Raw genomic sequence first — 23,051 nt, forward strand, 5'->3', positions numbered from 1 at the left:
TGTCTGGCTCTTTACTGTACTCCGTGTGAAGAGCTCTGATCCTGTGATCTAAATGAGTTACACTTAAAAAAAAATTGGTGGTATAAAGGTTCAGCTAAATGATGAAGAACTTAGGCGATGAGGGATTTGGACTCATTGTAGGTAGAGGAAAATGACAGGGATGATAAGGGAAAGAAGAGAAATGAATGAATTAGAAGAAATTATGTATGAGAAGTCTGAGCAAATGAAGGCTTTGAGGACCTGACCTTGACAGCACCAGAGACTAGAACTTGAGGGGGGCCATTCTGCCATGGTCCAGCCGAGAGACCAGAGAAGCTCAGAATGGGCTCCGTGTAGAGAACTTGACCTTAGCCTATCAGAGGTGAAACCAGGAAGAGAAGACTTTTTAGGGGACCCTCATAGGGAAAGTTCTAGCTAAAACTAGACAGAATTGGGGCACTTCAGAAGATCTGTTCCCTGAGCTAGCTAAATATTAAGAATATATTATGCCTCGTGTTTGCCAGGCCTTACCTGATGTTGTGCTGGAGTAATACAAAAACTATAAAAACAGACCTCACACTGGGAAGGAAGAGGATGGCATCAGCCATACTAGAAGTCTGCTGCCTAACTCGCTCGCTATTCAGGAAGCTCTAATACAGTAGGAGGAAGAGTGAGGATCCTTGCCCACAGCCAGTCAGAGTGGGACAGGTATTCTGGGGCTCAGGAGGGGAAAGGGGTCCAAGATGACACAGGGACCAAGTGATACAGTACATTAAAAATAACCTTTCTTGCAAAATTATAGCTTATTGCTGTGCATACCTGACATATTATTGGTGATGTCCCCTCATCTGGAAGTGTGTGTGTTGTAGCTGTGTGTAAGACAATTCCGTGGCTCCTTTGCCTAGCACCCTCTCAGGCATCTTAGGTGGTTTTTTCTTAGTTATGTCATCATTCATAGTTTTTTTGGACTCAGGACTGGTCGTTGTTTACTGCTAAGAAAGAGGAAAAAGGGCTGTCCCTGAGATTCCCCAGACCTTCAGAGATGGCATTAACAGGGGCCTGGCCTTTTGTTGGAGTGGATGCATGGCGAACTTACAGAGAAGGGGGCACTCGAGAGCTGGCCCTGTGTGGTGAGGCCGTGTACCCCATTGGGCTGAGTCGTCCAGCTCCATGTTGACTGAATCTTTCTTCCTCTTGGGCTCTTCGCCATCTGCAAATGACATGGGTAGGGGCATGTCCCTGACTTCGGGGAGGTGACATTAGGTTCCCTTTCTTTCCCTCTCTTTCCAGGTACCAAGCTCTCCTGATGAAATGTGTTCTGCCCCACTGGGCTCCAGGGGCAGTGTCTGGTGCTGTTGATGCCCTTGTTCGAACTTTCCAGAATGGATAGTCCCCCAAAGCTGACTGGAGAGACCCTCATCGTCCACCACATCCCCCTGGTGCACTGCCAAGTCCCAGACAGGCAGTGCTGTGGAGGGGGAGGGGGAGGTAGCGGGAGCACAAGACCCAACCCCTTCTGCCCACCGGAGCTGGGCATCGCCCAGCCTGATCAGGACCTCGGACAAGCCGACTCTCTGCTGTACAGCAGCCTGCAGTCTGCTCCGGGGGGCTCTACACGGTCTGCTGATAGTGCCAAGAGCAGGGGTCGGGATGGAAGAGGCCCCGGGGCCCCTAAACGACACAACCCCTTCTTGCTGCAGGCAGGCGTGGCCGAGCCAGGACTTGGTGACCTATATGAGGATAGCATCAGTGACAGTGCCACCCAGCAGTCCTTCCACCTGCACGGGGCTGGCCAGCCCACCTTCCATCTCTCCTCTTTCCAGCTGCCACCGCCTGGCCCCAGAGTGGGCAGGCCATGGGGGGCAGCGCGTAGTCGAGCCGGAGTGGTGGAAGGGCAAGAACAGGAGCCAGTGACCGTCTTGGATGCCCCGCACGGCAGCTCTGGCCGCTGCTGCCGGCCAGAGCCGGAAGCTGAGACCATGGAGCTGGATGAGTGTGGGGGGCCCGGTGGGAGTGGCAGTGGGGGTGGAGCCAGTGACACCTCTGGCTTCTCCTTCGACCAGGAATGGAAGCTCAGTTCCGATGAATCCCCAAGGAACCCCAGATGCTCAGGCTCAGGCACCCAGCACTGCCGCTGCAGTAGCACCTCCAGTCAGTCCGAGGCGGCTGACCAGTCCATGGGCTATGTGAGCGACTCCTCCTGCAACAGCTCAGACGGCGTGCTGGTCACCTTCAGCACCCTCTACAACAAAATGCACGGCAACTCCCGTGCCAACCTCAACTCTGCCCTGCAGTCCTGCAGCGACTCTTCCTTCTACAGCCACTCGGACCCTGGCGCCTTCTACCTGGACCTGCAGCCCTCCCCAGCTGAGTCGAAGATGTCTTGTGAGTCCCACCACCCTGACAGCGGAGGAAGGGAAGGTGGCTATGGTTGTCCTCATGCCTCATCTCCTGAGCTTGATGCCAACTGCAACTCCTACCGCCCACACTGTGAGCCCTGCCCAGCTGTGGCTGACCTCACAGCCTGCTTCCAGAGCCAGGCCCGTCTTGTTGTGGCCACACAGAATTACTATAAACTTGTCACCTGTGACCTGTCCTCCCAGTCCTCCCCAAGCCCAGCTGGCTCTTCTGTCACCAGCTGCTCGGAGGAACACACCAAGATCAGTCCTGCCCCCGGCCCTGGCCCAGACCCTGGCCCCAGCCAGCCCTCTGAGTATTACCTGTTCCAGAAGCCAGAAGTCCAGCCAGAGGAACAAGAAGCAGTGGGCTCTGAAGCGGAAGCGGAGGCTCCCATGGGCCGCACTGTGATTGAGGGGCAAGTGTACACCAACACTTCACCCCCCAACCTCAGCACTGGACGTCAGCGCTCTCGAAGCTACGACCGCAGCCTAGAGCGCAGCCCTCCTGTCCGCTTGGGCTCTCTGGAACGCATGTTGAGTTGCCCAGTGCGCCTCAGTGAGGGCTCCACTGCCATTACTGGGCCTGGTTCCCCACCTCGGCGGGTCACCTCCTTTGCTGAACTTGCCAAGGGCCGGAAGAAAGCTGCAGGCTCTGGCTCCCCTCCACTGCGAGCAAGCACTGGGGACTCCCCTCAGGAGTTCTCACTCATCCAAGAAGCCCAGCAAGACAGGGTGGGCCCCCCAGATGAGGGCACTCACTGTAGCCATAGCCTCCCACCCATGCCTTTGGGGCCAGGCATGGACCTGGTTGGCCCAGAGCCCTGGTCTACCCAGGTCTGTCAGGGCCCCCAGTCCAGTGAGATGCCACCCGCTGGCCTCAGAGCTGCTGGGCAGGGCCCCCTGGCCCAGCTGATGGATCCAGGGCCTGCTCTCCCAGGGAGCCCAGCCAACAGCCATACCCAGAGGGACGCAAGAGCTAAAGCTGACGGTAAGAAGCCTAGTGGCTGGAGAGTAGCAGGTTGTATGCATGGCCTCCTATCAGTAATAGGTCCTGCCAACCACCCCACCTCTACCACTAGAGGTTTCTCAGCCCAGACCCATCATCTTTCCAGTCCAGGGCATGTCCTCCAGCTATAATAGGGGATGGAAGATAGGGAATCAAGCATACACCAAGGAGATGAAATCAGCAACTGAGAGATCGATGTATTGGGATAGCAGGTACTCAGAAGATTGTGATTCTAAGCCCAGGTGACTGGAAAGATGATGATACATGGGTAGAGACTGCAAACACAGATTTACTGGGAAAGCCATAATGCCTGAGCTCCATTTTGGACATCAAGGAATTTGCTGTGTTTAAGAGAAATGTCAAATAGACAAACCACACTGGGTGTCAGTAAGTTCATTCTGTGGTCAGTGATTGTAGCCACTCTTCAAAGAACCTGAGACCTGACACTTAACCTTTAAGCCTCCCAGGCCAGCTCTTCCCTGTTTATTTCATTTTGCTTAAGTGATTATTTTATAAAGGCTCTGTGTTGAGTGGGTGCTGGTGATAGACGAGAGGGACAATATCTGTCCTCGAGGAATTCTGATGAAGGATGGAAACAGAAAAGGAAGCACAATTAAACTGTAGAGGTGGCAGTTGTACGGCACTGGCCTTTGAGAGGAGCACCTAAACAGAGCAGAATGTCAGAGAAGGAGAGCTAACACAGTGTACATTTAAGCACAGTCTAGAAAAATGTTAGAGGAGTAGGCTTTGTGGAGACTCGTAAAAAGAACATTGTAGGCTCGTACAATAGTCTGTACAAAACCACAAAGGCACAGAGTATCTTGATGCTTTCCAGAAACTGCAAATAATTTACTATAGCCATTGTAGAACATGGATGGAACCATTAAAGGATTTTAATTAGGGAAATGGCATTTTTTGGTTTGTAACGGGCTTGTTTTGATTTGCATTTTAGAAAGATCACAGGTTGTTTGAATGGAAGGTAGATTAGAAAGGATGTCTCCCTGGATGTCAGGAGACCACCATGATCAGAGAGTCATTGGAATAAAAATAGTAGTTGAAGCTATGACTGGGTGAGAACATCCAGGGAGAATGTGTAGAGTTATAAAGGGAACAAGGGACAGAGCCCTGGGGATACAGTGATTGAAGGGTGAGCAGAGCAGTCCTCAAAGGAAACTGAGAAAAAAGAAAATAGAGGAGAAACCAAGAGAGAGTGAAGTCATAGGAACCAAAGAAGGAGAAAGTTTCAAAAAGAGATTCAACAAATGAGTTCTGAAAACAAATCACTAGGATGAAGGCTGAAAATCCCCAAAGCAGCATTTGGGAGTGATGAGGGCAGAAGGCAGAGCTCAGAGGGTTTGGAAGGAAAGGGGCGATAAAGCAGAGGAGAGATCGATTACAGGGAATTTGCTGCCTGTGGCCTTAGGGCTTCCCTGGTGGCTCAGGCAGTAAAGAATCCGCCTGCAATACAGGGGACCTGGGTTCCATCCCTGGGTCGGGATGATACCCTGGAGAAGGAAATGGCAACCCACTCCAGTATTCTTGCCTGGAGAATTCCATGGACAGAAGAGCCTGGCAGGTTACAGTCCATGGGGTCACAAAGAGTCCGACAGACTGAGTGACTGACACTTTCACTTTCAGCCTTAGGTTGGTCCTTTGGCTTCTCAAAGGGGTTGCTGCTGCTGCTGCTGCTGCTAAGTCGCTTCAGTCGTGTCCGACTCTGCGACCCCAGAGACGGCAGCCCACCAGGCTCCCCCGTCCCTGGGATTCTCCAGGCAAGAACACTGGAGTGGGTTGCCATTTCCTTCTCCAATGCATGAAAGTGAAACGTGAAAGTGAAGTCGCTCAGTCGTGTCCGACTCTTTGCGACCCCATGGACGGCAGCCCACCAGGCTCCTCCATCCATGGGATTTTCCAGGCAAGAGTACTGGAGTGGGGTGCCATTGCCTTCTCCGCTCAAAGAGGTTAAAACCCATAAATGGTGTTATACCTGCTGTTTGGGAGATGGCAGTATATCAGATGACTTCAGGCTCCTAAACACACATGGAGGAACTGCCCCAGAAATGCAAGAAGGTCTCTAGGGCAGAGGGGGCTCAGAAATGGCAGGGATTAGCCAGAGTCTTCTGAACCCACCCTCTTCTCAGACTGCAGTGCCTGCTGGGTATATCTGGGCCCAGACAGTACTTGGCTGGCACTCTGAGGACAAGGTCAGTCCTGATCAGATATGGGAGGAGAGGCTTTAAAAGTGTTTTTGCTATCAGATAAGACTTTTCATAATAATATAAGACTTTTGTTCCATAAATCTCCAGTGACCTATCATAGGGCTTTTCTTTTTGTTCTGTACAACTTTTTTATTTTTAATCAAAAAATGATGAATTCATGAATGACAAAAGAAGTGAGATCTCTTTGAGATTCTGAGCAGCAGAATCTAGATTTTGAAAGGATTTTATCTAGTCTGGAAAAAAACGTTTTGTTCTTTCAAGGACCAATATGAACTTTGATATGTAAGTGCTCTTCTTGATTTGGGATATTTATTAATAATTGATTGCAAACTCAGAATGAGTCAGCAGTTAGGAAGGTATTCTAAAAAGTTAAAATGGCTGGATTCATTTGTAGACTCCAGAAGGGAAGAGTCGATAGTCCCCTCCGCTCCTGTGAACCTTAGGGCCCACCTGGGCTTCTGGGCGCTCCATTTTAAGAGGGCACTGAGGGACTGGGGCTCTGTTGCCTGCAACATGGACTTGAGTGAATTCGATCTCTATCTCCAGTGTTTCTAAGGGCTGTCTCAAAGAACAGGAGAAACCTTGTCCCCTGTACTCCCAGAGGGTAGAATTGACACCCGCTCCCCACTGTAGCCACCCCTCCCCCTTCCCCAGTCTTCCTCCTCTGCCTCAAACCTACCCTGAGAGCTCAGCAGGGAGGATTTTTAAAAGAGTAGGAATAGGTAGTCTAATTCAAACGTACTCTGTGTAGCATGTGCAGTAAAGCTGAGGTTGGGAGGGCCTAATCTGACAGCCAGGGTCAGCTCAGGCTTGAAATTTGATATTTAAATAAGTGGAGAGGATGAAGGCATTCCCAGCCAGAAAAGCAATGGGAAGGGGGTGGTGGGAAGAGCCGTGTCAATGGGGAGGGTAGCGCATTTGCCACAGGTGTGGCCACCAACTTGCCTGAGATTAGACTTTGTTCTATGGGCAGCAGAGCCACAGGAAATAGAACTGGTGTTCTAGGAAGTGAGCTGGTCCGTGTAAGAAGATTTGGATGCAGCGAGACCATACTGAACCAAGGGTGACAGTGAAGATTCGTTCATGTCTTTTATTCAGTACCTACCTTATACCAAGGTCTATTCTAGGCACTGGAGATACAGCAGGGAACCATTTAAAAAGTCCCTGCTTTTCCAGAACCCTAATAGGGAGTAATGGACAATAAACAAATAAGATAATTTCTGATAGTAAAAAATGGCTAAAAAGGAAATACAACAGGGTGTTGAGAGCATGACTTGCCCGAGGCACTGGGGCAATCAGAGAAGGTCTTGAGGAGAAGGTGGCGCTTGAGTTGATGCCTAGCTGATTTCAGGCAGAAGGAACACAGGACCCCAAGATGTTAATGAACTTGACATGTTTAAGGACCGAAGAAGGTATGACTGGAGCATAGTGAGCAAGGGAGATTGACAAGGGCTGTTCGCTAAGCCCTGACTGGGACTGGCAGGAGAGTATAGTCTGAAAATGTCTCCTGAGAGTGGTTCTGAAACACCTGCCTTATGGGGGTTGTGGTCCCCATCCCCTTAAGACTCGCCGAAGTAAACAAATGCGGAAAGACAAGGAGCAGGAAAACCCAGCCTGATACCATTTCATGTGTGATGCGATGTGGTAGAGAGAACATTAGTCCCAAAGCCAAACTCTGACTTAGGCAGAATTCTAGCTGTGTCACTTCCTAGTTGTGTGACCTTGGGCAAACGACTTAATCTCTAAATTTCCAATACCCGGGTCTTTTAACAATGGATACTAATTCCTGCTTCAGAGCTGTTGAACTCAGGGTGCGAGTGAGCCACACCCAGGGTTTCAGGTGATTGGGTGGTTATAGCGCCACCTTGTGTTTATTCGGGTGTTGACAGTGCGCGGTGTTTAATTACAAGCACAGCCTATACGCAAAGACTTCGCCTCTGTGCGGTGTTGTGGAGTGCTGTGTTTAGTTCTGAGACACATGTTTTGTGGGACACTGACTAGAAGATTGGCTGAAAGAACAGGCGAGGACCAACCTTGGGAAACACGCCTCTGTGTGGAGGGAGCAGATATGGACTCTGGGGTTCCAATGCTAGGATCAGTGAAAGAGTATGACTGGGGTAGATTGGGTGACAGGAAGCTGATTCTGGCAGCAAGTAAAGAAATATTTTATTATGGTTAGATCTGATCAAGAATGAAATATGTGGGCTGTAGTTGAGGAGGGGATGATGGGTGAAAGCTTGAAGTAAATTAACATCTTGACACTGAAAGTATGTGACTGACTCCAGGCCTTTAGACCTTAGATACAGAGGAGAAGGAAACAGTGACCCACTCCAGTATTCTTGCCTGGAGAATCCCAATGGACAGAGGAGCCTGGCGGGCTACAGTCCTTGGGGGTCACAAAGACTCGGACATGACTAAGTGACTGACGCTTTCACTTTCACAAAGAAAATGGTGGTTCTGTCATTGGCAGAAATGGAAATCATCAGGAGAATGAATGAGGTATTTTAAATAGCAGATTTTAATTGGAAACAGAAACCTAAAGCAGAATGATCTAGAGATCAAGAGAAAGGTTGAGGCTAAAGCCATGGGTTCAGAAGTCACCTGTATGACTGTCTGAATAGAACAATGCAGGGAAGAAAGTGTAAAGGCAAATATAAGAAATGAGCCTTAAGACGCACCCACATCTGAAGTCAAGAAAAAGAAGAGAGGGCTGAACAGCCAAGAGACGAGTCAATGTTATGAAAACGCCAGGAGAAGATGGGAGAAGCAGTGGCACATCCCCCAGAGTCGATCACCCCTCCCCTACTCAGCTCCTCCAGCCCAGGTCCTGCCCTCTCTTACTCTCCCTGGTGAGCATCATCTCCTGACTGCTTCTTTGCTTCCTCTCATGTGATTTCAGCGTTTGATTCCTTCTCCATCCCTGTTGCCGCAGGGGGTGGTGCTGAGAGCCGACCGGTCCTTCGCTACAGCAAGGAGCAGAGGCCAACCACGCTGCCCATCCAGCCGTTCGTGTTCCAGCACCACTTCCCCAAGCAGCTGGCCAAGGCCCGGGCCCTGCACAGCCTTTCCCAGCTCTACAGCCTCTCGGGCTGCAACCGTGCACCACAGCCTGCCCCCGCAGCTGCCCCCGCAGCTGCCCCCGCTGCTCAAGGCCCAGGCCCAGCTCCTTCAGGGGAGCCACAGGTGCCCACCCACAGGGGTGCCAGGAAAGCCAGGCCTGAGCCAGAGACCTCGCGGCCGTCGCCCCTGGGCAGCTACTCCCCCATCCGGAGTACTGGCCCCTTTGGGCCCAGCACCGACTCTTCAGCCTCCACTTCGTGCTCCCCTCTCCCAGAGCAGGCCACAGCCACAGAAAGCCCACCTCCATGGGGCCTTTCCTGTCCTTCTGCTGTCCGGCCTGCCGTCTCCCAGCAGCCGCAGAAGGAGGATCCGAAGATACTGACCTTGGCTGAGTACCGGCTCCATGGGACAGGAAGTTTGCCTCCTCTGGGCTCCTGGAGATCTAGCCTCAGCCGAGCGGAGAGCCTGGTCCGGGGAGGTGGCGAGGGCAGCATGGCTTCCAGGCCCAGTAATGGTATGAAGCTCACTGCCCATCGCCCTTTCCCACCTGGGCAATTTACCTCCCCTTTGAATGATTTCCTGTACTCCACATGGGGTCACAGGTTACAGTTTGCCCATCTGTAGCTAATATCCCAACCCTCGGGTTTTATACAGGCCCACTGGGTGGGTATGAAATGCTGTCTTTTAACTATTTCCTGTCTCTTCTGCTAATCTCTCCTGATTTCAGCCAACCATCTATCCCCTCAAGCACTCAAGTGGCGAGAATACAGGAGGAAGAACCCTCTAGGACCCCCTGGTTTGTCAGGGAGCCTAGACCGAAGGCCACAGGATGCTCGGCTGGCCCGAAGGAACCCCATCTTTGAGTTCCCCGGCTCCCTCGGTGCTGCTGGCCATCTGAACTGCCGGCTGAATGGTGTGTGGGCCAGGTCCCCAGAAAACCCAGGGCAGGCTCTGCTACAGCCGGGAGGGAAGGGGTCAGTCCCAAAAGAACACATCTCAGAGGACATGAGGCACAGAACTGAGCTGCCACTCAGGGAGACAGTTGCTTGGGATTGATTTTTCTCTTCTTTCCAGGTCAAGTAGTGAAACCGTTACCGCTAACCTGCCCTGACTTCCAAGACCCTTTCTCCTTGACTGAGAAGCCCCCCGCTGAATTTTGCCTGTCCCCAGATGGCAGCTCAGAGGCTGTATCCATTGATGTGCTTCAGAAAAAAGGTGAATATCATTCCTAGCTCAAGACTGAAAACTGCTGTTACTACCTTTTTATGCCTGTGGCCCAACTATCTAGCCCTTCAGAATATTTCCCTGTCTTAGAACTCCAAGTGCTGGGAGGGAATTAGCACAAGCTTTGGGGCAAGAGGCAGAAGTCTGTACTATGGATCATGAGTATCTGCAAGTGAACAGCAGTCATTTATCAGATGCTTAAGACTTAGTCTCCCTTCTCTTCCCTCAGGGAGCTATGTGTAGGGAGGGAGACTCCTGTGTGCTATACCAGGGGAGCTCAAGTGCTACAGGACAAGGTGGCTTGGATAAGCCTGATCATAACATCTAATCAGATAAGGACTGACGGAGAACCAGTCTATTGAGCAGAGCCATTTAAATGAGATGATAAGGAGAAGATTGAGCATAACTGTGGGCTGAAGAGAAGGAGCTTGTGAAAGGGAGAAAGGTGAAGCTGAAGTCCCTTGCAGAGGCAGAGCAGAGGACTCAGAGCATCGAGAGGGAAGAACCTTAGGCAAGAAGGGGAATGGCCACCTACCTCCAAGATGGAAAGGGAGTAAGGGAGGGCAGGTGGGAAGGAGGATAGATGTGATGTAATCCCGTCTTTTGGATGGAGAGGGAAGTTGAATTCATTACCAGTGGCCTCTGTTCTCTGAGTGAAGTAGAACCAAGGGCTTGAGAAGAGGGATAAAGATTTGGCATGGCAACCTGAGGGCATAGCAGAGGGTGCTGCAAGGCACACATCAAAGAAGTGCCCTTCCCAGGCCCTAGGTGAACAGCTTTGGACTTTCTCCAACAGCAGCCAATAGCCTGGTTTCTCAAAGTGGAGAGGATGGAGAGTTAGACTGATCCAGGCTTGAAGTAAAAGGGCAAGGAAGTGAGTACGTTGAATGTCTTAATGGAATCATTGGGGTGGGTCTTGGCAGAGAGGTTAAAACAGGAAGGACTTGAGAACTGGGCAAAACCAGGAAGAAGCCAAGGCCTGTGGTACCCATGCAGGGACAGAGAGAGAGAGAGAGTGTGTGTGTGGGGGGGGGGGGCCCTCCCCACTGAGGGCCCACTCCCAGCCAGCTTGCTTGGGGACTCACTTAGGGACCTGGTGCATCAAATTCTCACTTGCAGGGCTGGTGAAAGCTGTCAACACTGCTGTGGACCTCATTGTGGCCCATTTTGGCACAAGCCGGGATCCCGGAGTCAAGGTAGGCGAGAGACTGGAGAGCTGAGCTCCGTCCTGCTGACCGTCACCTATCCTGTGCTGCCCCCGTCCCTTGCTCTCCTTCCCCCAGAACTCAGAGCTGGGTCCTCAGGGACGGGGACCACAAGAGAAGTACTGTAAGGACTAAGGCAGTCAGAAAGGACCCAAGTTGCAGGTAATTCCCTGTACTTCCCTGCTGCATCCACAGGCAAAGCTGGGGAACAGTTCTGTGAGCCCCAATGTGGGCCACCTGGTTCTGAAGTACCTGTGCCCTGCGGTGCGGGCTCTGTTGGAGGACGGACTCAAGTCTTTTGTGCTGGACGTCATCATTGGGCAACGTAAGAACACACCGTGGAGTGTGGTGGAGGCCTCCACACAGCTAGGTCAGTGCCGGTGGCAAGGGAAGAAGCCCAAGCTGAATTTTCAGGGTTCCAAAGATGGTGACCTCCAACTCTGTCTTCCTCCCAGGCCCATCCACCAAGGTCTTGCATGGCCTGTACAACAAAGTCAGCCAGTTCCCAGAGCTCACCAGTCACACCATGCGCTTCAACGCCTTCATCCTCGGCCTGCTCAAGTGAGTGTGTGGAAATCTGCAGCCCACCAGCCCCCTCCCCTGGGCGCCAGCACCGCTGAAGAGCCAACGCCCTAGACTGAGTCAGAGAGGGTGAATCTGCGGGATCTGTGGCCAGGCTCAGGCCCACTTTCTCCCCACCTTGCTACAGCCTCTCTTAGTGGGTCACAGGCTTCCCACCAGACCCATGACTCTGATCACCAATACAGGCTTCTGCTTTTATAAATCTGTAATCTGGCTCATTTGGAAATTAATCTGGTTCTCAGTCTCCATGGGTATTGTAACCCTGAACCTCTCAGTTCCAGCACTGCTTCTGAGTCCTGCTTGACCCAGTCCACCTGGGCACGTATATCATAGTATCCTTCTTTCTCGAGTATGAGCCAGGGTCATCCCCTCTGGCCCTGAGCTCCCCTGTCCTCTCATCAGTAGCTGCCCTGACTTCTTCAGTCATGGGCAAGTCAACTCCATTCTAAGAAGTGGTTGGCTTGTGAATCACCCCCGCCTGCATCCCCTCTGAGTTTCTAGAACCATGTAACGTGAAACTAGCCCTGCCATAGAAGGGAGATGTTCACCTGTACTTCTGCTGTATGTCTGACCCCCCGTATCTGTCTCCTTTGTACCTCACGGTCTGGCTATAGCCGCACAAGACTCAACTCTTCACCTCTCTCCCTGCAGCATCCGGTCCCTGGAGTTCTGGTTTAATCACCTCTATAACCACGAAGGTAACACTCAGAACCCTGCTCTGTCTTGCCAACTCAATACAGGCCAGTCCTGGGAGGATCAAAAGGGGGCGGCGGCACTGCTGTCTTTGCAGAGTCTAGAGGTGGGGAGGAGAACCACACAAGCTTTCATCTCGAGGCTTGGGCTTCTACCCGAGTCCTTTCCCAGCCTCTGCTATGTTAGAGCCTGGGAGCCAGGAGGATACTCAGGCAATCTGGAAGTCAGGGTGGCGAGGAGCTTCTCCTCTGAACTCGAGGTTGCTGCTTAAGCTGATGGAGTGTGTGCACCGCACAACTTCCAGAGGCATCGTTCACACCACAGTGCAGCTCAGTGCACAGTACACAGCCTGCCCAGCAGTATGCGATGGCTCTGCCCAGCCTGCCTTTCCGAGGCCCACCCCAGGCCAGGCTCTGCTTCTCTGTGTGGCTCAGTCCCTCTCTCTTTCTCCCCTAGATATCATCCAGACCCACTACCAGCCGTGGGGCTTTCTGACTGCAGCGCATACAGTGTGCCCTGGCCTCTTCGAGGAGCTGCTGCTGCTGCTCCAACCCTTGGCCCTCCTGCCCTTCAGCCTAGACCTGCTGTTCCAACACCGGCTGCTGCAGAGCGGCCAGCAGCAGCGGCAGCACAAGGAATTGCTGCGAGTGTCCCAAGACCTGCTATTGTCCGCCCACTCGACCCTGCAGCTGGCCCGCTCCCGCGGCCAGGACGGCCCCGGAGATGTGGACAGGGCGGCCCCCGGGGAGCGGGTGAAGGGTGTGGGTGCCCCAGAAGATGGAGAAGAGGAGGAGGAAGAGGGGGAGACAGAGGCGGCTGGGAGCTCAGGGCGCGGCAGGTGGGCCCGAAGTGGGCAGGCTGGCTGGTGGTACCAGCTCATGCAGAGCTCCCAGGTCTACATCGACGGCTCCAGCGAGGGCTCTAGGTTCCCCCGAGGTAGCAGCACTGGTAGCAGCAGCGAGAAAAAGAAAGGGGCAGGAGGCGTGGGGCCACCCCCCCGAGAGGGAGTCGTGGAGGGAGCGGAGGCCTGCCCTGCCCCTGAGGAGACCCTCGGCCGGGAGAGGGGCTGGCCTTTCTGGATGGGGAGCCCCCCTGATTCTGTACTGGCGGAGCTGAGGCGGAGCCGGGAGAGGGAGGGGTCTGCTGCCCCCACAGCCGAAAATGAGGAAGGAGCATCTGAACCTTCACCAGGGGGCATCAAGTGGGGACACCTCTTTGGGTCCCGGAAGGCTCAGCGGGAGGCCCGACCCACAAATAGGTAAGAGGTGGCCCCTGGTGGGGACTAGGGAGTGGAGAGCCTGCTCTAAAACTGGCACAGATGAAGCCAGAGCCCTGGCCACTGTCCCCTAGGCTGCCCTCGGACTGGCTCAGCCTGGACAAGTCTGTGTTCCAGCTCGTGGCGCAAACAGTGGGTGCCCGCCGGGAGCCAGAGCCCAAGGACAGTCTGCAGGAGCCACCCTCTCCAGGCCTGCCTTCTAAGCCTCCATGGTGAGACGGGGAGACCGGAGGGTTGAGGGGCTGAGGCTGGCTCGGGATGGGCTTTCTCTGACCTCCATTTGTTGTCTCCCCAGTGAGGTGAAGGCGCTGTGCCACCATCTGGCCACAGGCCCTGGACAGCTGAGCTTCCGCAAGGGAGACACCCTGCGGGTGCTGGGGCCAGCCGGGGCGGACTGGCTGCGCTGCAGCCGCGGCTCAGACACCGGCCTGGTGCCCCTGGCCTACGTGACTCTGACCCCAACTCCAAGTCCAAGCCCTGGAAGCAGCCAGAACTGAGGCCCTGTGCATGCTGGTGGCCTCAGGGACCCTCACAGCCCCCAGGCTCATCGCCTAAGAGCGCTTCCCAAGCCGTCTGGCCTGGTTACAGAGAGTAGACCGAGAGCTGGGGGCCACATATCCCTGTGCTCAGTATTAATTACTCCCCATTACCTGTCCCAGTGACCTCGTCAGGACCTTCCCCCAGGAGAGGAGGGAAGGGATGCAGCACTGGGCTGCCAGAGTCTCCCCAGCCAATCTGGCCAGTCCTCCCATGGGTGCAGACAGGTACTTCCCTGTGGAGGGAGGTGACCAGAAGGCCCACTTGCAGGGTTCCCTCAGCCAGGTGGTGAGGAGGTTGTGTGACAGTATTGGGGCTAGTTCCCTTAGCCCCCAGCTGTAAATAGGCTGTGGCCAGTGCCTGGCGGTCAAGGAGGGAGAAGGAGCCCAGGCTTCTGTTTATGTATTTATTTATTTATTTATTACACCTATTAATAAAAAAGGTGCTCGGCCTCCAAACTGTTCTCTCTTTGTGCTTCCTCCTGCCAACCCGCCTTTCTTCTTTCCAAAAGGATGGCTGGGATAGGATGACAAGGGAAGAGAGAACTTAAATGCCAGGTACCTACACCAGGAGCTGCTTCTGGAGGGCGCTGAGAGCCAGAGCATCCTGGGTGAGATGCCCATACGTGCGGCCGAACTGGAACTTATACCCTGTGTGGCCAAGAGAGTCTGTCATCTGTAGCCAGAGGCACAGAAAAGTTATTTCTCAGCCAGTTACCCAGAACCTCCAAGTTATCCTCCAAACTCTGGTCCTCACTCCCCACTAGGAGCTATGTCAGTTCCTTTTCTGCCAGTGATAAAGCCAAACCTCACGATCCAAGGACCCCTCCCTGTATCTACTAGTTCCCATCCCCCAAACCACCTCCATCTATCACTCACTCACACTCACACACACACACACACACACACACACACAAATATCCCAGTCCCCAAAGCCTCCCTCCTGGGCCATCCTCACCTGGGACATAGCCCCCATATTTAGGTAAAAGGCCCAGGCGCTGAGGGTAGGTCCGGGACAGTGCGGGGAGATGCTTAGGATCCTTCTGGGACCTGCCTGGTGACTTCATCTTTCCAAACTCCTGCAGCGCCTGGTTGCTGAGCACAGGAAAGCTGGAGCCGAAGAGGAAGCGAGCACGGGGCACATAACCAGTGAAGCCTGGGGGGCGGGAACACTCAGTCGGTACCTTCTGGGCACATCCCCAGGCCTTTGGTCATTGCCCACATCCTCTCACCTGACATGAAGAACTTGCGAGGGTCTCTGTCATCCATGGAATAAGGGGAAGCCTTGTGAGGAGATAGATAGAGAAACGGCAAACAAATTCAGCCCCTGGGTTATAGCACAAGCTCCCAGGGCAGTGGGGCTAGTGGTCTGGCCCTGTACCCACAGCCAGCCTACACATGGCCACCACGGGCCTGGCCGCACAGAGGTAGGGGCTCCCCGCTCCCACCACTGGATTCTGCCTCAGCCTTCTCCATCTCACTTGTTCCGCCTCCTGCCCCAGCTCCGGCTCCTTTTCTGCCTCCAGCTCTGCCCCCGGCTTTGGCTCTTGGTCTTTCTCCACGTCTTTTTCTCCCTTGGCCTCTTTGGGCAGCTCCTGACTCCCCTGTCCTCCGCTCCACTGAGTAAAACCATTCAGAGCCTCAGCCCAGACCTGGCTGCAGTTCTTGGCAAAGATGAACTGTGCCTGTGGCACAAAACCTAGGTGGGCAGGGGACAAAGGAGATGCATTAGAGCGTGGGGCCCGTGTTCTGGGATGGGGGACCCTGTTCATACCCGTATCCGAACCTGTGTAGCCGGGGACCATGCTGGAGCTGAGCCTTTCGTGTCCACGCCTGACAGGCAGGCTTCTCCTGCGAGGCTCGGGGGATCTTGGAGGCCGAATGGGAGGCAGAAGTGTGCGGTGGGCGGGGGGCCAGGCGAGGCCAGGAGAGCCGCGAAGTAGCTGCCCAGTCATCTCTCCGTAGGTCTGGCCCATGCTGAACCGAAGTAGTGGGCAGTGTCCAGTGTACCTGCAGCACAAGTCTCACCTGCTCACCTCCAGGGTCCCCCTGCCTCACCATCCCCAGACAGAGGAGCAGAGACCGCTGAGGCCCTGATCATTTCTGGACTCTGCTGTGTGTATATTTGGAGCAGGCATTTCTTAGTTCTCTGTCTGGGTTTTCAACCTTCCCCTCAGCTGTTACCCTGTTGCCATGGAGAGTACAACACAAAGCTTCACAGCAGGCCCGGTTCCTACTATTCCTTTGCTTTTCCTTTTCCATCCAACATCATAGATAACCCATCCATAAGCCGCCCATACCACAATGTCCACTTGGCCCCCAAGGCCGAGGTGGCACAACTCTATATCCTTATTGCCCCTCCTCCCAGAAGCAAATGGGTATGCTCTTACCCTGGGATATAATGAGGGTTCTGGGGGTTCAGTCCTGGTATGAAGGTGCTGGCCATAGCCATGGGGACCCTGGCAGTTCCTTTTGTTTCTCTTTGAGCTCAGCCTCTGGGCTGTGTGTACTGACTGTGTCCAGGGCTGGGAGGCTGAGCCAGCGGCAGGAGGCGGGGCTCAGAGGGGAGAGGGGGCGGGGGCCCTGGTGTGATGACGGCCAGGGCCAAGACCAGCAGACCAGCAGAGCAGAGGCTCGCTGGTCTGTCTGCTCCTGAACAAATGCAGTCCTGCCACCTGGGGGCAGGGAGAAGGCTGAGTACAGACAGCCTCCCCGCTGCAGGACGGAAGGAAGCCCTCGAGTGGGAGGCAGGGGAGCAAAACCTGATAGATCCATTGTGCCATTCCTAAGCCCCTCTCTGAGCACCTATCTGAGGAGATGTGGATTCTCCTCTCTCTCAGTCTTGGTTGAAGGTGATTTCCTAGGAAAGCCCAGAGGGGAGGTGATAGGGGATAAAGGAACCAAAAGACCTCTAAGCAGTGACATTTAGTACCTCTGAAGCCTCCTATCCTCATTTATAAAATGCAGGTACTACTACTCACCCTGCCACTGTTGCGAGCCTCAGATTAATGTATACAAACATGCTTTGTAACAATAAAAACCATGAAGCCAGAGTGGTGGGGTAGGGGAAAGGGCATGGGTGTGAGGTCAGGCAGCCATGAGCTCCTAATAGTTAGCAGCCTTTAACTGTAAGCAGGTGGCTCCCTCTGAACCTAAAATCCCTAAACTCTTAACAGGAAAGCTAAAATAGTCTAGCCTACCAAGATGCTGTTAAGAATACAGTCAGTCACCGCAGCACTGTTGACAATAGCCAGGACATGGAAGCAACCTAGATGTCCATCAGCAGATGAATGGATAAGAAAGCTGTGGTACACACACATGATGGAATATTACTCAGCCATAAAAAAGAATGCATTTGAATCAGTTCTAATGAGGTGGATGAAACTGGAGTCTATTATACAGAGTAAAGTCAGTCAGAAAGAAAAATACTGATACAGTGTACTAACACATATATATGGAATTCAGAAAGATGGTAATGATGACCCTATGAGAGAGCAAAAGACACAGATGTAAAGAAGAGTCTTTTGGACTCTGTGGGAGAAGGTGAAGGTGGGATGATTTGAGAGAATAGCACTGAAACATGTATATTATCATATGTGAAATAGATCACCAGTCCAGGTTTGATGCATGAGACAGAGTGCTCAGGGTTGGTGCACTGGGATGACCCTGAGGGATGGGATGGGGAGGGAGGTGGGAGGGGGGCTCAGGTTGGGGAACACATGTACACCCGTGGCTGATTCATGTCAATGTATGGTAAAAACCACTACAATATTGTAAAGTAATTAGCCTCCAATTAAATTAATTTTAAAAAAAAGAACACAGATAGTGTGTGTGAAAAGACTTATCCCATCACCTGGCACACAGCTTCTAGAACTTAATTTCATTTCCAATTGTTTAGTATTATCTCTAAATTTCTAATACAAAGGGGAGATCAGTGAATTGTTAGTAAATTCAGTGGATACAGGTTTCCTCAATGTGGGACTTCAGGGGAAGGAGATATGAAGGTAATGTTAAAACTAGGAGGCAAATTAGAATTTGTTACCAAAACCATTCAGATTCTAAGAGAAGTACAGACCAAGAAAAAGGGATCTGGGGGATGCTACCTTTCCAGAAGGCAGAACCTCTGCCCTCCTCCCCTCCCCGCCCCCACTGCCAGTGCCAGGGCTGACGAAGCACGTGTCACTGACTTCTTCGGCTTGCACAAGAGCACTGGGCACCAAAGAATAAATTTCACGTTCCTCACTGTTCTGCCAAGGACAACCTTGGTATGTGTCATGAGAGCTAGAATTGTAGGGGGCGTGGCTCACAGGAAGTATGCTGGAGTGAGGGAGGGAGCTGAGGGCAGAGCCTAGAATAGCAGAAGTATGTCAAGGCTAACAACCTGGATTCTGTAACAGACATTGTTGGTTGCACACTTCATACCTATTCCCTACCCCATCTCCCTTCTTCCTAACAGGACTTCAATTTTGTTCTGCCAAGCAGTCAGGAGCTTCAGGGAAGTTCAGAACCAGCCATAGGAATGAGTCTTGATTAGTCTAAGCCCATCATAGTGGTCCCGTTTCCCTTGCCAATGACTGGTTAGGTTTGGGCTTGTGGCAATCTGAACAATGTGAGGGCAAGTCTGCTGGGATGAAGGAGGGTCCTAGGGAAAGTTTCTTTGCTCTTAAAAAAGATGCACAACAAATTAGAGAAAGAGAGATGGACAAAAAGGAATGTCTTTTCCTGCCTTGAGAAATTCTGTGAATATGATGTTGGAACTTTGGCAGGAATCATAAATCTTGCGGAAAGCTAAGCTAACCTCCAGATAAAGCCTTAATCCATCCAGGGTGGATGGTAGAATAGAAAGGCCTAGATCCTTGATGGTAATGTAGAGTCTCAGAATTAACCATCCTTCTTATGAAGTGATTTCATTATTGTTAAGGCCACTTCCAACTTCTCTTTCACTTAGAGTCAAAGGTATCATAATATAAAACAAAACGAAAACACTAGTTCAAATCCTAGTCACTAGAGATACAGACCCTGGCTAAATTCATTTCATCAGACCCCAGTATTCTCATCTATAAAATGGTAAGCTAATGTTACTACCTCATTGAGTAGGATAAGGTAGCTGAATCATGCATAATGAAGAAGAATCAGCAAAAGAGCCCCAGAAGGAACCAATAAAATAGGAGAATCAAAAAACTAAAGGAAGGGGAATTCCCTGGTGGTCCAGTGATTAGGATTCTGAGCTCTCACTGCTAAGGGCTCGGGTTCTACCCCTGGTTGAGGGGCTAAGATCATGCAAGTGCACCCCCTACCCCCACAAAAAAAAAAAAAGAAACTAAATGAAGAAAGTAATTCAAGATGTGATAATGGTATTATGGTTACATAGAAAATTACCTTGGAAGATAACACTAATGAAGTGTCATAATGTCTGCAATGTACTTTCAAATGGTACAATAAAAAATCATACTAAATAGTACAGTATAACCATACTATATCAAATACCACACCATACAATTTTTTATCAGAGAGAGACAGAACAAACATAACAAAATAACAATTGTTGAATTGAGCTGAGGGTATACAGTTATTCAGACTTCCCTGGTGGCTCAGCGGTAAAGAATCCACTTGCAATGCAGAAGTTGCTGGAGACGCAGGTTTGATCCCTGGGTTGGGAAGGTCCCCTGGAGGAGGGCATGGCAACACACTCCAGTATTCTTGACCGAAGAATCCCCATGGACAGAGGAACCTGGCAGGCTACAGTCCATGGGGTAGAAAAGAGTCAGACACGACTGAAGCAACTTAGCATGCACATACAGATGTTCACTGTGTATTCCTTCAGCTTTTCTGCATGTTTGGAATTTTTTCAAAATAAAGAGATAGTGGAAGAGACCATTTTAAAAGGAATAGGATATGAATATATCCATTTAACTGCTCTTCCTAAGGTCACACAAAAATTGCCCATATTGAGGTTTCTAAATACCATTTCCAATGAAAAGGAATCATGAATCATTGGAAAAAATAACTGATAGCAGCTCCAGTCTAGCAATTCACAAAATGAGACTAGAACATTTTATTATATCAAAGAGCAAGAAACCTTAAGAGTCATGTCAAAAGGACTCAGAAGCCAACTTGAATGTGTCCAGTGGCCAAAATAGGACAGTTTAAAAATCAAAAACTTTTTTTAATTGCCAGTGATTAAGACACATCATATATGTGTTAAATTATGAGTTTATGATGATACTAAAAAAAAACACCTCATTGGCCACTGTTGGAGGATGCTAGAGAACCAACTCACTACTTTAAAAGCTGGTAAAATAAAAGGGAAACAAGATTTTTTTTTTTTTTTTGCTTTTCCCATATGAATATGTCTCTGAGTAACAAGTAGTTTAATGAGGAAAAGTTCTCAATCAGGAACAATTTTGCCCCCAGGGGGACAATGTCTAAATGACATTTTAGTCATCACAACTGGAGGAACTGCTACTGACATTCAGTGGGTCGAGGACAGGGATGCTGCTAAACATCCCTACAGTGCACCAGGACAGCCTCCTACTATAAAGAATCTCTACAGTCCAAAATGTCAATAACAGCAATTTTCCTCCAATTAAAAAATAAACTAATTTTTAAAAATATCAATAGTGCCACGTTTGAGAAACCCATCACAAAGACCACCACTGTATCTGTGTGTCTGCTCAGTCACTCAGTCAAATCTGTCTCTTTGGGACCCCATGGACTGTAGCCCGCCAGGCTCCTCTGTCCTTGGGATTCTCCAGGCACGAATACTAGAGTGGGTTGCCATGCCCTCCTCCAGGGGATCTTCCCAATCCAGAGATCAAACCCAGGTCTCCCACATTGCAGGCAATTCTTTACCATCCGAGCCACTAGGGAAGTCCAACACTGTATATACATCATGATAAAAGTGTTAAAACCACCTACAAATTAGTTTTGCCAAAATAATAAAATATAAATCTAATTGTCTCTACACCTTTACTGGAAATACAGGGGACTGAAGAACGTGCTAAAAGCTTAGCAAATTTCAGATTCTGAGAAACTCAATAAGGACAAATGACCCGGTTTCTTAAAAAAAATGGAGGAGAGGAGATAATGGATGGAGTTAAAGGTTTAAGAGACATCAGCCTCAAAGTATGGACCTTATTTAGATTTTGATTCAAATTAACAATTTGGGGAACTTCCCTGGTGGTCCAGTGGCTAAGACTCTGCACTCCCAATGCAGGGGGCCCAAGTTTGATTCCTAATCAAGGAACTAGATTCCACATGCTGCAACTAAAGACACGGCACACCTCAATGAAGACTGAAGATCCTGAGTGCCACAACCAAGACCTGGCACAGCCAAATAAATAAATATTTTTTTAAATTATTTTTTAAAAACTAAATTAATTCAATGAGGAAAATATGAAAAGCTAGATGCTTGATGGTATTAAGTAATTTTTTTTAAAAGTATGACATAGTACTGTGATTTTGTTTTAAAGAAGAATCCTTATCTTTTAGAGGTAACACACTGAAATATTTATTGATTAAAAGACAATGTCAGAAATATGCACCAAATAACTAGGTGGGGGAGAAAAGCAGTAGTATAGATAAAACAAGATTGTCCATGAACTGATTACTGGAGTATCACTGGCATAGAAGATACAAAAAAGCAGGTATTTTCACTTCTACCCAGTCATTTATGGCAACAGTATAACTGAGGAATGGGTAAGTGATTTTGAACAATGTTTCGCCAACAAAATGGTCTTACCCAAGGTAAATAAGGGTTCATTGTTTTATTCCTTCTTTTTTTTTCACATTTGAATTTTCCACCTTAAAAAGTTTGAAAAATGACAACAAAAGGATCTTCTAGCAGCCCAATTCAAGGAACATTTCAAGCTCATCTTAGCACACCTCTCTGCACTATTTAATACTGTTCATTATTCCACTTTTCCTAAACTCTCCATTCCCTGGATTCCACTTGCCACTATCTGTTACATCATTGGCAGTGAAAAGTATTCAGATATTTAGATGAATACACAGATATAGTGCTAGTTCAGTCACAGACTGGAGTTTCATATTATAATGTAAATATATGTCAGCTCTATTCTAAACAGCTTTATTATGACTTTAATTAGATAAAAAAGGCAAAATGTGTTTGTGTATACCCTATGTGTACTTCTTAAAATAGGTAAAGGTCCTGACCCTTTTATACAGAAGTTTGAAACTGAAGGCGGCTCAGATGGTAGAGAATTCGCCTGCAGTATGGGAGACCTGGGTTCGATTCCTAGGTTGGGAAGATCCCCTGGAGAAAAGGAACAGCTACCCACTCCAGTATTCTGGCCTGAAGAATTCTATGGACAGAGGATCCTGGCAGGCTAAAGTCCATGGGGTCGCAAGGCAACTTTCAGTTTCACTTGAATTTGAAATTACATTATAAACACTTATACTTTATTCTAAATAAAGAATTTTATGCACCCTCAAAAGAATTATCTTCCTATATTTCAGCATGTTTCTTCTGTTTCCTTCACAGACTTCTCTTCGTCCACTTACACTTTATTACTATTGGTGTTCCCTAGAAGTCCATTATCAGCCTACATCTCCCTCCCTACTGGGATAATGGCATCCCCATTCATAGTTTTCTTTTCCATCACATGACCCCTTTGTTTATGACAATTACCTACCGCCCCCCAACCTGTCCTCCTCCTGTATTCTTTATCTCAGTTGATAGTCATCTAAGCAAGAAACTTTAAAATTATCCTGGATGATGCTCTTTCCCTCCCCAGGACTGACTGACTTTGGATACTAGTCTGTCAGCAAGTTTTCCCATTCTAGTTGAAGGTTTCTTCCTCCCCTTTTCTATTATCCCCATCCTAGTTCAGTCCCTCATCCTCTCCTCAAT

The 23,051-nt window shown here is 50.2% G+C and overlaps 2 protein-coding genes across 3 annotated transcripts; one reads left to right on the forward strand and one right to left on the reverse strand.

Moving 5' to 3' along the window:
- Positions 1-1,337: 1,337 nt before the first annotated feature.
- RUSC2 (RUN and SH3 domain containing 2) lies at positions 1,338-14,617 on the forward strand. Of its 2 annotated transcripts, none has more exons than XM_068973897.1 (11): positions 1,338-3,366; positions 8,536-9,177; positions 9,391-9,576; positions 9,738-9,878; positions 11,007-11,083; positions 11,288-11,462; positions 11,548-11,653; positions 12,326-12,372; positions 12,824-13,625; positions 13,718-13,855; positions 13,939-14,617. In XM_068973897.1, exons 1-11 carry the CDS (start codon positions 1,338-1,340, stop codon positions 14,138-14,140), a joined length of 4,545 nt encoding a protein of 1,514 aa, XP_068829998.1. In that variant the 3' UTR covers positions 14,141-14,617. The 2 variants fall into 2 exon arrangements, with proteins under 2 accessions (XP_068829998.1, XP_068829999.1); XM_068973898.1 differs by having other exon boundaries at positions 3,100-3,366; positions 8,503-9,177.
- Positions 14,618-14,705: 88 nt separating this feature from the next.
- Positions 14,706-16,659, reverse strand: CIMIP2B (ciliary microtubule inner protein 2B). Its single transcript, XM_068973899.1, has 6 exons — positions 16,570-16,659; positions 15,966-16,189; positions 15,641-15,878; positions 15,412-15,463; positions 15,138-15,267; positions 14,706-14,830 (listed from the first exon to the last, which is right to left on the reverse strand). The coding sequence occupies exons 1-6, from the start codon at positions 16,629-16,631 to the stop codon at positions 14,742-14,744; spliced, it is 795 nt and encodes a 264-aa protein (XP_068830000.1). The 5' UTR covers positions 16,632-16,659; the 3' UTR covers positions 14,706-14,741.
- Between the last annotated feature and the right edge of the window lie 6,392 nt (positions 16,660-23,051).

This window comes from Capricornis sumatraensis, chromosome 6 (genome assembly GCF_032405125.1).
Source record: "Capricornis sumatraensis isolate serow.1 chromosome 6, serow.2, whole genome shotgun sequence".
Lineage (NCBI taxonomy): Eukaryota > Metazoa > Chordata > Mammalia > Artiodactyla > Bovidae > Capricornis > Capricornis sumatraensis.

What these genes read in the sequence shown, in the direction of transcription:
- RUSC2 (XM_068973897.1), top strand. Translation starts at nt 1,338, where the DNA reads ATGCCCTTGTTCGAACTTTCCAGAATGGATAGTCCCCCAAAGCTGACT. An exon ending in CGCAAGAGCTAAAGCTGACG is followed by an intron (nt 3,367 to 8,535) that starts GTAAGAAGCCTA and finishes CTGTTGCCGCAG; the next exon opens with GGGGTGGTGCTGAGAGCCGA. An exon ending in CTGCCTTCTAAGCCTCCATG is followed by an intron (nt 13,856 to 13,938) that starts GTGAGACGGGGA and finishes TTGTCTCCCCAG; the next exon opens with TGAGGTGAAGGCGCTGTGCC.
- CIMIP2B (XM_068973899.1), bottom strand. Translation starts at nt 16,631, where the DNA reads ATGGCTATGGCCAGCACCTTCATACCAGGACTGAACCCCCAGAACCCT. An exon ending in AACCCTCATTATATCCCAGG is followed by an intron (nt 16,190 to 16,569) that starts GTAAGAGCATAC and finishes CTTGTGCTGCAG; the next exon opens with GTACACTGGACACTGCCCAC. An exon ending in ATATGGGGGCTATGTCCCAG is followed by an intron (nt 14,831 to 15,137) that starts GTGAGGATGGCC and finishes TTGGCCACACAG; the next exon opens with GGTATAAGTTCCAGTTCGGC.